This window comes from Poecilia mexicana, unplaced genomic scaffold (genome assembly GCF_051168715.1).
Source record: "Poecilia mexicana isolate PSO_F unplaced genomic scaffold, ASM5116871v1 scaffold_18, whole genome shotgun sequence".
Lineage (NCBI taxonomy): Eukaryota > Metazoa > Chordata > Actinopteri > Cyprinodontiformes > Poeciliidae > Poecilia > Poecilia mexicana.
In genome coordinates, this window is record NW_028263387.1 from 22152736 (window position 1) to 22169300 (window position 16565).

The window sequence follows — 16565 nt, forward strand, 5'->3', positions numbered from 1 at the left end:
TTTGTATTCTTCACTCTTTGTTCATGCTTAAGTTTCGTCTCTTGATAATTCTTTTGTTTGTATCAGTTTTTATGAAAGCACATTGAAGTAGTTATTGTCATATAATGACATTTAAGTGTCGGCTGATTATTAAAAACAAAGTGAAAACTGCTGAACCAGCTCGTCACTGAAGTCTAGTGGAAAAGTCTAATATTGGGTTTGTTAATATTACACAAAGCTCTTTAAGCTTCATTAAGCTTCTGCTGTAAAGCATCAAGATGGGATGTTTGTTCTGCAGGGATGTTTTTCTGTGGAAGTAACTTGTTGACTGTTTTGCGCAGAGCGTTGTACAACAGTAGGCAAATGCAGATTATAATTATTCAAGAAAACTTCGCATGAAAGACCTAAAAATGGCTGCCGTGAAACCCGTCCAACCTGACTGACCATATCAAACTACATGAGATTCATTCATTACAGGTTTGCCAGGAAGTCTGATTCCCCTTCCGTGTTCACCAAATTTTCTCCACTTTGAATTTTTCAACAACAATCCCTTGTGGAACATTTCCTCGTGGATAGCAACTTCCTGGATCACTATGTAAAGGCTCACTGGATTTCTAAATTCGCCTGACTAGTTTGTTTCTCAGTATTCGTGTAGAGACGCTCACTCTGCCACCATGTTTCTCTTGGTGCTGTCACTGCTGGTCAGCGGTTCACAAGCTTCACATTTTCTTGGCACTATGATGACTTACTACCCAGGAGAAACTCAAACTGACGGATCTGTATCAGTAAGTGGGCTCTGTTTGTAACTTACGGCTGCCTTTGATGCTGCTTAACGTCTTTGTAATTCACAGGTGATCCTTCGCTACAAGCAGAATTTTGTTGAGTGCTCACAGAGTGACACCTGGGACTGCGAAGGCAACTGTGGGTCTTGGACTCGGATGCTTCCATTAACCAAAGTGGAGCAAGTCAGCGGTGAATGGTGTCAGACAGAAGGAGTCATAACTCATCAGCTTCCCAACAACACTGGATTTCAGACTAAGTGAGTCCATTTAATGACTCACCAAATGTAGTCTGACCATTTAAAATGACAGTTGACAGGCTTAGTGTTGAACTTACCTATATAACTTGCATTTTTACATTTTAGACTTTAAATGTCATGATATACACTGTATATCGTGGATTCACCTGTTCTAAGGGACGTAAGTCCAAATAATTTGAAGAAATACAACATAGAGCTTTTCTAAAATATTCTAAATAAAATACAACCTGGGAAGCTGAAATACCTAATGGGCAGAGGTGGTAGGAGTTTGTCAGCTATCACTTCACTGGCTTCCCACCATCAGACTGAATGTTTACATGAATGGCTGACTGAATGTAGTGTGAAGCACTTTGTGGTTCTCTAGACTTGATTAAATACAATACAAATATGGAGCTTCTATCTCTATGTGGTGGAGAACATTCTCTGCACCTGGCTCACCTTGTGGCACGGTAGCTGCACTGCTGCTTAGAGGACTGTGGGTTCCAGCCTTTCCTCCACCTCGGACCTCTACGCAGCACGATGCAGGAGGAGGCTCCTCATCATGAAGGACTCCTCCCGTCCTGCACAGGCTGTTCCAGCTGCTCCCTTCAGGCAGGAGGCTGAGGAGCATCCAGAGCAAAACCACCAGGCTGAGGGACAGTTTCTACTCTTCAGCCATCAGGCTGCTGAACTTTTTTTATTCATTAATTAATTTACACACATTTGTAGTACAGAGTACTCCAGGAGTGCCTGCAGGATATTATCGCAGGGTACGCACACCGTTTCACTGGACCGGACCCACGAGAGCGCAGCCACATCTCCAATGCGCATCAATTAAAAGTGAACCGGCGAAAGTAACTTTATGTCTCTGGTTTATCAGCTCCTGGAAATACAAATACACCTTTCCTTGTTGGGCCTCACAAATATGGAAACATACATTACATCAAATCATTTGTAAAGTTTGAGTACTTCTACGTAAACTCCCACTGCAGATTGGATGGCGGAGCGTGGATAAACAGCATTTTAAACGGTGTTAGAAACTGGAGAGCTGTGGCTGCTGTTGAACTGAGGAACCGGTCCGACATCGGCAAACCCAACACATCACCACAGACCACCATCCTCCCTGCTTTAAGGTACTTCTGTTAGCATTAGCATCTTTGCCATGTTTTAATTAAGTCGACTTCAAATTGCAAACTTCAACGTTTTATTGAATTTAGTTAAATGCGACTCTTCATACCCTCTGGGCATCGTTCAACTATGGCTGTAATCCTCCGTTATGTTCCTTCAGAGTTCCTGTAAACTGCCCTAGAACCATTAACTTGTTGGCCTTTGACCCTGACGGAGACGAGGTTAAATGCAGATATGGAAACGCAGCAGATTCAGAGTGCAACCCCTGTGACCCCCCGCCGGTCCTCAATGTCTCCTCAGTAAGTAGGAAATGTTTGTGTAATTTATCATTTGTCTTGATTTCATTGATCAAGAAAGTCACAAAATATGTTTGTGAATTTCTAATTTATGCAGTCGCTGAAATGTTTTACTGCTGTGATTAAACCTGGTTTTCTCATCTAAATATTATATTTAGCATAGCTGTAGATTGTTAGGTTGTCATTAATTGTGCTAAATCTACTTCTACCATCTCCAGTTTCATTTCAGTTCTCCTTCTGCAGTCAGATTTGAATCTAGAAATAATCAGCATAAGTAATTTATAAGTGTGGATGTAAATTAAATCCAGTATTTAACTTTCTGTCATTTTGAATATTTTGGTCTCTTTTCTGTCTTTTTGCAGTCGTGTTCTCTGACATTCAGCTCCTCTGTAAGCAACACCAGTTCTGAGCTGCGTTACGCAGTCCAGCTGGTGGTAGAAGATTTTCCCAGACAGACCATCACTCTGACTGAAACCGGCGGCTCACAGGAAGTGAAAACTACCAGCGACGCCATCAGCAAGATACCTTTACAGTTTGCCTTGAAAGGTACAACCCCACATTTAGATCATCTTCTTCTACAGCCACGAAAGGCCTTTGTTGATTTTAATTACCTAAATTCTCTCTGTGCATTGCAGATGTTTTGTCTAAATAAACACAAAAATAGCATGAATTTTCATTCTGCACCAAGATATTCAGAAAAATTGGAGTCAAACTGTTGAACCTCATAAATGCTGAGACTTTAGAGTCCCAGATTTGGTTTTCAAATGGTCAAAAATATGTAGTTTGATTCCAGAATCCTCTATATTGGGCCAGTCTGTGCATATTTATAACAAAATGTAACAATTATATACCCTTTGTGGTGGCCATCTTGAAAATGATGGCCCTCTGGGATCTAATGAGTATCAATGGAAAATTTGGTGCTTTTATCACCATTTGAAAGATTCTTTTAAAGTATTATTTTATCTGCTGCACTAATTGACTTCATGTTTCCTGCTAAAACTCCTCAGTGATTCCTGAGGTGCCGTCCTGTGCAGAAGGTTCCTATGTGGCCAGATTTCTGCCTCCCACCCCAGACAACAGAGCTCAGAAATTCATCCAAGTCAATAAGGTGCTGGAAATCAACATCAGAGCAGAAGCAACTCATTCCACGTAAGTGAGGGAACCATATCCCAGGTTTCACATTTTGACCTTTGCTGCAGAGATGCATAACTTCAGCAAATTTGAATGGCAAATTCCTGACAAACATAAACAATAAAAACACAAGATATAAACATGGGAACAGAAAATAGATTTATTTGATGCTTTTTTTCAAACACATTTTAACACACATTTTGCTCGTTTTTGAGTCTCAACTGCTTCTGAAAACAGATCAAGCACTTAAAAAAACCCAATTAGCTGTTTTTTGGCAATAAGTTTGTTTTTTTTTGGTATCTGGAAAATGAGCCATTTCAAAAACCTCAGGAATGTAACATCATGAATCAGCAGGCACTACCTGTCACTTAGCAACCCAAGCGGAGCTCAAGCTTTTGTTGTAAGCTGGTTTTACTGCTGTATGTGCTGTACAATGGCTGCTGGAAAAGACAAATGTTTTATTGTTTATCCAGAAACCTCTTGCTGCATTCTTGCTGGTTGTGCAGAAGGCTCCACTTCTGCTTTTCAAAGATGCATGGTTATATAATTGCGCAGCTGTTTGCAAGCCATTTTCACGTGCGACTGATATTTGCATGATGACGGGAGTATCTGTTTCCTGTTAAAGCGTTACTGGACTGCTGTTCAGCGGGCCTCACAATGTATCTAAGAGTTCATCCGGATCAGGAAGCTTCACCCTGAGCTGGACACCAACCGCAGCAGAAAGTGGACAGAGCCACCCCATCTGCTTTGTTGTCGAGACGAGGTTAGTGCTGCTTTAATGTTGGATGGACGTCACACAACTTCAAAATGGACAGAAACAATCTGAACATGTTAAACAGCAACAGTTAAGTGATCACCAACCAGATTCATGTGAATTTAAGCTAAATTTTTAGAGGTATTTCTCAGTTAATACAAATAAGAGACTCCATTTCAGAAACAATGAATAAATTAACATTTTAAACCTGGAAAAACTATTTAAACTAAACGAACTGTTGCTTTGAGAAGCATCAGTCTGATGGCAGCATACTTAAGGACTGAATTGTGGATGAACAGGTTAATGATTATAAGACATTATAAGACTGAGTCCTGTAGAGTCCAGAACCTAACACCACTTTTCTTCACTGATTGATTTTATCTTTTTAACTGCATCATTTTATTGTGTTTTGAATTAAATTCTTAATTTGTTTCTGTGTGCTTTGCTTTGTGGTCTTATTTTTAGGCTTTGTTTTATCTTATTAGCTTTGACTGGCGCTAAATGCTTTGGTTCAAAAATACTAATATTTAAAATAATCAGAAATAGCCACATCTGGACAGTGTGTTTTAATGTACTCTTTTCAATAACCACATCTTGGAAATGGTCAGAAACAAATTCATGGTTCGTCTCTTTTAGGACCTCTTGAGGCAAAATCTGAACATGTGATTTAATCTTCTGTATTGGTTTATTTCCACAGTTACAACTATAATACCTACCACTCTGAACTCCGATGTGTTGCTGTCACCGTTGGAAACTGTAAGTTAATTTTGGTTTTGTTTTGAATATTTTGTTGGTTATTTCCAAATCTGATCTGGGTAAAAATCTATCTACAAACGCAAAGATGTCGTCAGCAGTAATCCAGCCCCCCCGTCCACAGTTTTACTCTCCTCCCCCGTCAACAAAAGTTTTCTAAGATTTCTTTCTTGAAAAACTAAGACCAGTCCCCGACCAGAAAAGGGAACAGTTATGTGGCCCTCGCAGGAAAAAGTTTGGGGACCCCTGGTTTAAACAAATGGCGCTTCTGTTGAACACCAGCCAACAGAAAGTCAAGCAGCATTGCACTTTTACAAACCCAAGTTGCATTTTATGCTCTATGAAAAAATCCCAGACATGGCAGATTTTCTGCCCATTATTTGGAGTTTCTCCGAAAAATCTGAGTCTCTACTGTAAACCATGAAATTTCAAGCTCAAAATGTAATAATTCAAGTTGTGGAGGTCAGTTCAACATTTAAGTTCAGGATCGTCTCCACTCTCATCGTAATAACCACATTAAACCAACCCAACCTTCCCTCTGTCAAACTCAGCTCCTCTAATCACAGCGACTCAAACTTCTGTGTCTCCAGATTACGTTGTGGCTCTGAGAGGACGGATCTCAACTTCATTATCACTGGAGAACGATTACGATGCTCTGGTCAAACAGGTCAGTGACTCTGTTGGTCCTGCTGCTTTCACCTGCCAACTAAAGACCAGATTTTTAGTTTGGTTTGTTTCTAGTGTCTGAGGACAAACACTGATCATTCTCTTTATGTGGAACTGATGAAACTATTTGTATTTGTTTATTTTTCACCAGATTAAGGATGAATTGACCAGACGAGGGCTGCACACAGGCATGAACGTTCGCCTCCACAGGACGGGTTGATTTAAATTTGGGACTCACTCTTTGTACTTCTGCTCACTGATGCATTTCCTGAAATTGGGATCTTTCGCTTTTTGTTACGTTAATAATCACAAATATTTTTTGTGATTCAACAGAAAGAAGTTGAAATCTGTCTGCTATCTGCTGGAGAAGGATCAAATCTCCTTCCTGAGCATTTAAAAATAATCTGGTGCAGACCATGAATGGATGGACGGGTTGATGAACAACTTATTTGTTATTATATTTTTTTGTGTTTTTATAACTTTCTTCTATATGAAATAAAGTGTTTTAGTGTTGCTCATCATCTGCACTCATTTTTATAGCTTCAGACGATTAATGTCATCATTTAATTTAAAGACTCTTCACAGATGATCTGTTTCCTAACAAACTGTCGAAACATGCTCAGAGTTTTAACAAATATGTAAAAAAATATTTTTTGCTGAAGTAAAACACTGAAACTTGAATGAGGTAAACGTTGGATGACATGTGGCATGACCTGCATATTGAAGTGCCACCAATCTGATTTTATTTGGATGAAAACATTGGAATCGCACCGTTCAGCCTGACGTGTAAAAGTCAGATGTGGGTCGCCTGCGGTGTGAACGCAGCATGAGAAATTCAACACAAGGAGTCGGTGGACTAACACGAAAAGACCCTAGTGACAATTATAAACAACAGAGAGTTGGCAGACTGTGGCATGTTAAACCTGGAAATGGCCAGAAAGAAAACACAAACACGTGTGGATCATGACACACAGTTTGTTGGTAACTCAAACGCAGCATGGCAGGAGGAAATCCTGCAGCAGCTGAGAGCTGCCGCCTCCGTTTGGGTGGCATGTTGTTCACCCAGCCCTGCACACCAACTGGAAATGCATCAAATGTTGCAACTTTGGTCTCAAATCCAACTGAGTCTACAGGACGATCGGGTGTGAAAACGCCCGAATTTGTTTGAACAGATTACAGGGGATCAAGCGACGCCGTCCTTCATGCCGCCTGCCATGTTTCTTGTGGAAACTCGAGACAACAGAGTTCAGCTCTAACATGGAAATCAGCAGCTGTGAGGGTGATTTCCATAGGAAGTCTGTCTGGTTCACACAGCCAAAATTTGCTTAATAAAACAATCGTATAGAGCAAACCTTAAGGAAGCTGAAGCCTGGAGTTTGACCTTATCTGGTGGGTCATAATTCCCATCCATAAATAACATTTACTTGAGTAACTTCTTTGAAAATATTTACTTTTAGGAGTATTTTTACTACGCTGTACTTTTTACTTTAATAATTTTATTATGAAGTATTTCTGCTCTTGAGTAAAATTTCTGGATTTTCTACCCACTGAATGAAAAACAAACATGTTTTAACCAAAAATTCACCAGAAACAGACACACAGACCTGCAGTTTGTTAAAGTTTTTGAAGTTTTTTATTGAAAGAAACTGATTTTGGAAAATCGCCTGATTTTAATTTTTTGTTTCTTACATGAATAATTGTTGTTTTGGTCCTTAAAATGGAAAAAAAAAATCCACTTTACTCTACAATACACGTTTAAAATTAATTTAATGGAAGCAAAAAAAGACAGTTAATTGATGGAGGAATTTGCAGGTTTTCAGAGAACGAGGCTTCATCGTGACTTCGTGTGTTAAAACTTACATTAGTGTCCACACTTCAGAGTTGTGTAAATAAATGACGGCAACCAAACTAAATTTGCATGAAACATTTGACTCCTCTGACATGCAGACCTGATGTAAAAGCAGTGATGATGCTTCACAGAGCTCTGGACACCCAGCTGCTGGTTGACGGGTGAAATCTGTCATTTCAATCAGCAAATCTTTTCTCTGACTCTGTTATCTGGAAGTTTTATGTGAGAGTTTTGCATGAAATCAAAAAAGCTACCAAACTTAATCAGTCTTAATGAAAACGGTGAATGAAAGATGCAATTAGAGGTTTATTTTTAAAAAATGGTCCGATTGGATTAATTGTTCCTTTATTTTCATTGTGCTCAGCTGTTTATATAAAATTTGATCACATTGTTATTTAAGCTTCTAGAATAATAAAAGCTGCTGAATCGGACATAATTTTGTTGAAGTTTCATTTTTAACTCACTTTTCCTTCATCTTGCAGGTTTTGTCTCTTCAAACAATGTACAACATTTGCATTGTTTGTTTGCATTTATTTGGTTAGTAAAATATTCAAACAAAGTGTGTTTTAACGTATAACCTGGTCAATTAAATGTATTTATCATATTTTATGTTTTTGTTTAATCTGTTTCTATAGATAAATGTAACATTTTCTTAAACATGATCACTAAATGTTGTGTAATATTATTATTCTAATTATTAAAAACCAACACAAAGTGTCGGTTTTTCTATTTATCCCAAATATAATAATGTTACTAAATTGTTATTCAGACATGAATTTGTGTTTGTTGCTGGATTGAAAATCCCTGTTTTATTATGTATTGTGTTTTTAAACAAAGGCAAATTTCCACATGTTTGTGAACAATAGATTATTATTGTTATGATTATTAACGCTTGTAATTTTAAAGTTGTAAAATTTCTCCGATAGAAAAATCACAAAAACCCCAAATATGTAACAGGCTTAAAAATAAGACCTGCTTGTCCCCTCACCCCATTTTTAATTCATGTTAAATGTGAATATTTGGCCCACATTCATGTTAAAACTCCACCATCAGAGTGTCGAACGTCCAGGATGTCAGTGGAACCTGAGGGGAGGAGGAAGAGAGGAGAGGCTGTGGGAGTTTAAACCCTCCTGATCTCCAGCAGCTCAGTTCTCCTGCAGGGTCAGGTTGCTGCAACATGTTGCTCTCTGTGCTGCTGCTGCTGCTGCTGCTGGTCAGCGATACTCAAGCCTCTCATTTTCGTGGCACTATGATGACTTACTACCCAACAGAAACCAATTCAGATGGATCCATCTCTGTAAGTGGATTTTTATTTTATACATTCCTCTATTTTTAAGTGTTTTAAAACTTGATCTCACTTCTTAAAATCCAACAGGTGATCCTTCGCTTTAAGTTTAACCATCAAACCTGCACTGATGGTACTTATATTTGTACTGGAAACTGTGGTAATGAAAGTACGATCCTTGTAAATACCAAGATTGAGGAAGTCTCTGGTTCTTGGTGTCAGAGTGAAAAAATCACAACTCGGCGTCTTCCCAACAACTCTCCACTGCAGCTTGTGTGAGTCCACATTTACAATGTTTAAATCAAAGTTCAGCTGTTTAAATCAGGGGTGTCCAAAGTGAGGCTCAGGGGCCATTTGTGGCCAGTAAACTGATTTTGTGCGGCCCCCAAATGCAATTAAAAAATTATGCAAATTTGGCAAGATAGAGATTTTTAATTTATAATCAGGGTAAAATGGTTACCAACATGATTTTCTTACAAAGTACAACACAAAGTATTCATCTCTTTATAACCAAGTTAAACAAAAGGTAAAACTGAATTTATACAGAAACTTTGACTAAAAATGTGACTTTACTGCACCCAAATCAGCTTTTTCTCTTCCTTACATTTGGCTAAATATAACAAGCATTTTGAAACAAAATGACCCAGATCCTGTTCTTATTACTGAGAATAAATGTATTCAGTCAAAGCCAAAAGAAACAGAAAACTAAATGTATTTCTTTTAATACAGAAAATGTGCAAAATTAAAGTAGTAAGTAGAAACGTTATGCAAAAAACTCAATCTTAAAATTTTCTTTAAAAAAAATTTAATAACGAAAAACATTTGCCCAAAAAAAAAAAAAAAAAAAAAAACCAACAGATTTTTTGATTAATATCAGACATTTTTGTTTTCAAAATACTTGGTCATTTCTGAATTTCAAATGAAAAATGTTTTGAAAATTTTTCTGAGATTAATCACAAAATAATGAGTTTTTGGTGCAAATGCACTAATTTTATTCAGTCTGCAGCGGCCCTAGTAAACTGTCATAAAAATCGCTGTCAAGTTTTGGATCTACAATAAATATCAAAGTCCTTTAATTTCTTGATTTTCGGTGCCTACAATTTTGGCCCACTTGGTAAAAGTTTGGACCTCCTGGTTTAAATCATCAATATGAGGAGAGATTAGAAACTCAGAAGCTTTATTAGCTCAACTAAATACCAAATCTATAAAGAGAATTCAATGATTTATTGACCCAGAACTACAGTTGAACAAACGTTCTTGTTAAAACCAATAATGAACGTTGATTACAGGTTTTCCAGCACCAATTGGTTTACTAATTTAAATGGGATTGTAGACTGGAGAGCAGTGACCGACGTTGAGCTGAGGCAGCGATCCGACACCAAAAAACCAAACTCATCACCACAAACCACCGTGGTTCCCGCACTGAGGTAATTCTGCTGGTTTCTAAATCAATTCTTCTAATTAGTCGAAGCTGTGTAATTACTTATCATAAGTTGAAATCTAAATGCTACTCATTTCAATAAATGAACATAATGAATTCAGTCATAATTCTTTTACTTGTGTTAATTTGTCAGAGGAAGGGGTGACGTGACAAAAATGTTACAAAAAGAAAAGTTAATATTTTCTTACAAAACACAAATTATTTAAGTTTTAAACCATTTTAGTTTTTTTAGGAGGACTTAATGGATTTAACTTAAATAAACAGATTTGAATTAAATCCATTAAAATATGTCTAGAATTAAAACATAATTGTGAAATAAGTGTGTTAAGGTTTTAGGGATTCGAACCCAGAACCTTCTTACGCCAACGCCAAAGAGCTACAGTTTAAACAGGTTAAATCAGATTAAACTTAATTTAATATGTTTTTTCGTTTTTGTGGCTGTTTACAATTCAATCTGCAACAGGAGTGGTTGGATTGATCCAAATATTGATAATATTGATACCAAGTTGGTAAACGTATTGAATCGATGCTAGCATGCTAAGAGGAAATCTGAAACTAACTTTATTTTGTGCTGTAGTTTCTCGACTCTACCTCAAAAAGATATTTTGATTTCCAATGATAACGTTTTACACTAATTTTATTTAAGAATTTTTTTTTCTGTTTATTGTTTACAGTGGGTTCTGTTTGATCACACAATTTAAAAATGAACGCACTGTATCAGATCTTCAAATACTTCTTTGATATGAAGCAAATAAAAGCAGACATGTTTACATTAATTAATATCTTTTTGTTTTTGCTCCATTAGGGTTCCATCAAACTGTGCAGTAAACATCCCCCTGTTGGCCTTTGACCCCGATGGAGACCAGGTTCAGTGCAGATATGCTAACCTTTCTTTAACAGAATGTGCGTCGCCCTGCACACCTCCGCCTGTCCTCAGCCTCACTTCTGTAAGTAACGAGCTAATTTCATGTTAGAAAAACCCATTTTTCTAACAATGGATTTCCTGTTTGGTTATATTGTCTTGAGGGCAGACTTCCCAGTTAGCGCTTATATCTTAAACATCTCTTCTATCCCTTCTTCAGATTGATTTTAAAAATGTGCAAGTTGGAATTATGGAAATAAATAAGTTGAATTGAAACACTTTTTTCCAAGTACACGTCGCTGCAGCAAACAGAAAGAGACGGGGACGGACCACCGTCAGTCTCATACCTTATTTGGAAATGGGGCCATTATACTCCGGAAAGGAAGGGGGTGCTATTTCCTATATTACCGCGGTCTCTCGTTTTTATTTTCTTTTGAGATCTGGGATATATCTTCATCTTTAGTAAGGAGTTCCTCTCTCAGCATGCATTTGAACTTTTCTCTTTTATTTACTTCAGCGCAGCTCTTAAATTCTGTAGTTTTCTGCGTACTTCTAAATCTGCTCCTTAGTTACGTCTTTTGGATCTGCTACTGCCTCTAGTGGCGTGGGGGTGGTAACACAACTCACAAATACTGAATCAGAATACCACAAAGTTTTTATTATTTACGATTAATTCCGGCATTACTGGCACTGAAAAGATTCTCTAATAAAACAACAAACTTTTAAATTTTCTTAAGGATGTAGTGCTAATTAAAGGACATAAACCTGAAAGTGGTTTCAGTTTCACTCAATTTCCAACCTGTTGAAACTGTGGCAAATTTTAAAATTAGGTACTTCACCACGGCTGTAGCAGGGAATGAAATTAACCTGAGGATAACTCTTATAATATACGGTAAATTCCAAAAATAGTGGGATACAATGCTTATGTTAACAGCTAACTGAATAAAAATAAAAGACAAAAATGTCTAATCAGAAATCAGTTTGAGTCATTTGAATGCATCATCCAAGTTACTAATCTGACACCTTGTTTTAATGTTGTGGTTTCTCTGTTTTTTGCAGACCTGCATCCTGTCATTCAAGGGAACGTCCAGCAGTAATGAAGGCTGGTACGTCATCCAGATGGTGATGGAGGATTTTCCCCGACAATCCATCACCCTGACTCAGTATAACGGGTCACAGGTCGTAAAAACTACCAGCGATGCCATCAGCAAGATACCGATCCAGTTCCCCTTTCAAGGTACAGTCATCTGATCACCTGGTTACCATAGTAACAGCCATGAAGAGCAAAATGGACATTAGATTGGTTTATGTTAGGTGTTAATTATGTCCTAAAGCTAAAGAAAACCCAACAGTAGGGTTTTTAAAAATCAAAAGTAATAAATAAGACCAGTTAAGAAAATGTAATTTTATTGCCAGAGTGTGTCCATAAAGTGAGCAGTGTCTGGACTCAGTACTCAGTTTGGACTGGTTTTGCATGAATTACTGAATTTATTATGGCCTCTAAAGTTGTCCTGCAGGTAATAACCACACCCTCTATTACGCCGGTGTCAAACTGAAGGTCTGGGGGCCAAATCTGGCCCGCAGTAGCTTTTTATGTGGCCCTCTAGACTGGGAATTACACCAATAAGTCACAAATCAGCAAAATTCACAAAAAATCAACAAATCCACACATTTTTTTCCTGACCTTTACTGCAATTATTTTTCTCTAAATTGTTCGTCGTTTCCTATTGTTGATCACATGACTTGTGTGATTTGATTTCCATTGCAGTTTTTTCTTTTAAAAGTCAAAAATGTGAGCTTTTCTGTAATTGCCATGTTTTCGTTAAATGAATTTATTTCTGTAATTCCAATTTGCTCAGTTTTAGTTTTTGCTTCTAAACAGAAAAGCATTTACACTTTCAGTTCAGGATGCCTGACGTTGTTTCACTCCTGATGTTTTCCAGTGGATCCTGCAGTATCTTCCTGCACAGAAGGATTTTATCGGCCGAGATTTGTGAGTCCAACTCCAGAACACGGAGCTCAGCTTCCCATTTTTCCCAATCAGACCGTGGAGATCAGCATACAAGCAGAGGCGACTAATTCTGCGTAAGGAAATGCAAAACACATGAAAAGTAGATTGAGTAGAAAGAAAACAAAAGGTAGTGCATGCATATGTCCCTTTATTTGAATCAGGTTGTGTTTGGTTACATTTGACTCAAGCTGGAATTGGAGCGAATCTTTTATCCCGGGGAAAAAATGTATAGAGATCATGTGAAATAAATGTTAGAAAAACAATTTCTGTTCTGATAGTTTCAGTTTTCTTGAATGTAAGGACAGTCTAATGGAATTGCTTCTCTTTTTCAATAAATATACATATATATATGTATATATATAAAAAAAACATTAAAATGTTCAAGAAACAGCTGATCTATTTGTAGGTAACATTTGAAACACCTCTGTATATTTTATAATCGATACAGGATCACTGAGCTGCTGTTCAGCGGGCCGAACAACGTGGTCAAGACTTCATCAGGATCAGGAAGTTTCACTCTGACATGGAAACCATCTGCAAGCGAGGAAGGACAGAGCCACCCCATCTGCTTTGTCGTCCAAGCAAAGTCAGTATTTTTATCACTAAAAAGTTTATAAAATGTGCAGAGGAAGCACTGAAATATACTGAGAGAAATAAAGAACTGCTGTGTTCCCTGCTGGTCAGGATGGATAAAAATGTGATTTACTGCAGAAGCGAATTTCACACTGCAAATTGTGGCTATGGAGACTTTTGAAGAGGATCTTTCCTCAATGTCAAGTTTAGTTTGTATATTATTTCTATGAGGGGCTGTTTTTAAAGTTACACAGTAAAAAATTAACAGAAATATTGTGGTATATTTGGTCTGTTAAACAGAAAAAAAAATGTGCGTTTTCATCAAATTCAAACAAAAATGTAAAATTCACAAGCTAAATATTTAGTTTACAAAATATGCATTTAGCTTTCAAACTAAATATTTAGCTAGAAAGGTAAATATTTAGCTTTCAAATTAAATATTTATCTATGGAGCTAAATATTTAGTTTGCAAACTTGATTTTTATACTGCTGGAAATCGGCACCAGCACCCTTTGCCACCTCTTCAGGGATAAGGATGTAGGTGATGTCAAATGGATGGAAGGATGGACTTATGGTTTAGTTTTAAAAACTAAATGTTTGGTTCAAAACTAAATATTTGAAAAAAGTTAATGTTTAAAAATCTACCTCCACAGTGTCGACGCTTCTGTTTTTCAGTCTGCGCTTCGATGTGTCGTTGTGAATGTTATAAGTAAGTCTAATTTTCTGCTTGTTTTTCTAATTTTCCTCTTGTTTACATTTATTTATTCATTGTTTTGTGACCTGATCGTGTTTCTGCTGTTTTATTCACAGAACCACCGATTTATATCCGTGTTCTGAGGATGAAGATCTCAACCACGCTCTCACTAAAGGACAATAAAAATGCCATCCAAGATTCAGTCAGTATCTATGTTGAGAATAATGTCAAAAAGTAGCAGGTTAATTAAACCTGTTTAGATTTTTATTTATTTATTTTAAATCTGCTGCGCTGGTTTTGTACTCGCATCCAGTGGATTAACCCAGATTCTTAACATGTTTTATTTTTGGTCCAGTTATGATTGCATCCTAACTAAAACCTGCATTTGCTTTTCCAGATTAGAGAAGAACTGATAACGAACCGCGGCTTTCCGCCATTCATAGCTGTGCGCCTGCTGAGCGACGGGTCGGTGGTGACGGCACAGTAGGCGCCCCCTAGTGGCCAGCTTTGAGAATGAGCCATTTTGTGGAAAGGCGCTGGACACGGAGCCACTTTATCTGGACACGTCACAACCTGTTGACATTACAACCTAACTTCAGCGGCTTCAAACAATATATTTACAATTAATATATTTTAACTGTAATCTATTAGAATCGTTCATCTTTTCATCGATCTGCTATTGATTTTTTCCCTCAGATGTTCTCACACTTTTAAATAATTTCTTAATGTCAGGTCCTTGGATCTCTGTAAAGAAATATTTTATGTCGTTTATTTTATTTAAAGGTAGAAAGTGCTTATTATTTTTTAAAACCTGCAAGAAATATAGTTAGTTTTTTCCCTGAACTTGTTTTTAGAAATGTTTACATGTTTTTTCATTTTGTACAAAATAGTATGAGAACCATGCTAATAAAAAAATAAAGCAAAGTTATGACATAAAATTACGAGAATAAAAAACAAACGTATGACAAAGTCGTAGTGTTACGAGAATAAAATGATAATATTATGAATATATATAATTTCGTCTTGATTTTATTTATTATTTTCTTAGCCGCAGATGTGACATTTGTTGAATTTAAATTGTTTTTTGTCTGATTTAGAATAAATATAAGGCATGACAAAAACATGGTTGCCTTCAGTGCTTAATTCTCTTCACCAAGAACACAGTTAACTTGACTTCATTTGCCATTTGCTTTCATAATTTTTACTGAACTTCTCTGCAGTTTTTGTAAAATTATTTCAACCTTTGACTCTTTGTGATTTAATTAAAGAACCACTAACCCGACAGAGTTTTTATCTACTCTCTGTACAGCATCAACAGTTTAGATTTTCCTTCTTTATTTGTTTGTTTTTCTTTTTAACAAGAAAAAAAATAAGAAAATGGTAAAATAATATTGTTGTCGTCTGTTATGCACTTACACAGGTTTGCCAGCAGGTGGCAGTAAACCTAAAAATGTCTTATGTGGCTCCTCACAGTTACGACTTGGGACAAAACGTCATCATTCACCACTTTGACCTTCCAGAGACATTTCAATGGAGCAAAAATACTTTTTAAATGTTTATATTAATACTGCAAATACATGAAAATGTTTCTTTATCCTGTTTTGTTTTCCCTAAAGTTTATGATATTTTCACAAACACTAAAGGCTAAAGAGGCACAGAGCCAGGAAGCAACTAATTACTTTTGCAATGTTACATTTACTTGAGTAACTTGGACAAAATGTACTTTTAGGAGTATTTTTTACTGCACTGTACTATTTATTTTTACCAGGGTAACATTACTATGAAGCACCACTGACTTGAGAAATAATTTTCTCTACTTGTTTCCATAACCACATGTAGAACAAAAATAATCAGAATGATTCATTTGATCAAAGGTGCAGTTTTTAACCTCCATACATATTTTTTCTTTTGCTTATTTGTTGAAAATGTCACCATGTCGTTAAAGTATAATATGAGACAAATAACCTGTGAAAAACATCGAGTTCCTCCGTTTCCTCCCATTGCCAACGAGAGACAACCAATCAGAGCAAGGAGGCGGGTCTTGATGCTGTCAATCAAGCTTGTGTGCGTGCCGCTCCACCTCTTCCCTCCATTGCTCTCTGCTTCTTCCTGATAACAGCTAGTC

At 36.9% G+C, this 16565-nt stretch overlaps 2 protein-coding genes across 2 annotated transcripts; both read left to right on the forward strand.

Moving 5' to 3' along the window:
• Positions 1–602: 602 nt before the first annotated feature.
• Positions 603–6243, forward strand: LOC106914596 (uncharacterized). The gene is made up of 10 exons (XM_014981467.2): positions 603–764; positions 831–1018; positions 1990–2130; positions 2286–2424; positions 2784–2967; positions 3429–3570; positions 4178–4315; positions 5004–5062; positions 5650–5726; positions 5877–6243. The coding sequence occupies exons 1-10, from the start codon at positions 654–656 to the stop codon at positions 5943–5945; spliced, it is 1248 nt and encodes a 415-aa protein (XP_014836953.2). The 5' UTR covers positions 603–653; the 3' UTR covers positions 5946–6243.
• Positions 6244–8745: 2502 nt separating this feature from the next.
• Positions 8746–15563, forward strand: LOC106914584 (uncharacterized). The gene is made up of 10 exons (XM_014981458.2): positions 8746–8871; positions 8950–9134; positions 10149–10286; positions 11106–11247; positions 12222–12399; positions 13106–13247; positions 13622–13759; positions 14400–14455; positions 14557–14642; positions 14838–15563. The coding sequence occupies exons 1-10, from the start codon at positions 8752–8754 to the stop codon at positions 14925–14927; spliced, it is 1275 nt and encodes a 424-aa protein (XP_014836944.2). The 5' UTR covers positions 8746–8751; the 3' UTR covers positions 14928–15563.
• Positions 15564–16565: the final 1002 nt, after the last annotated feature.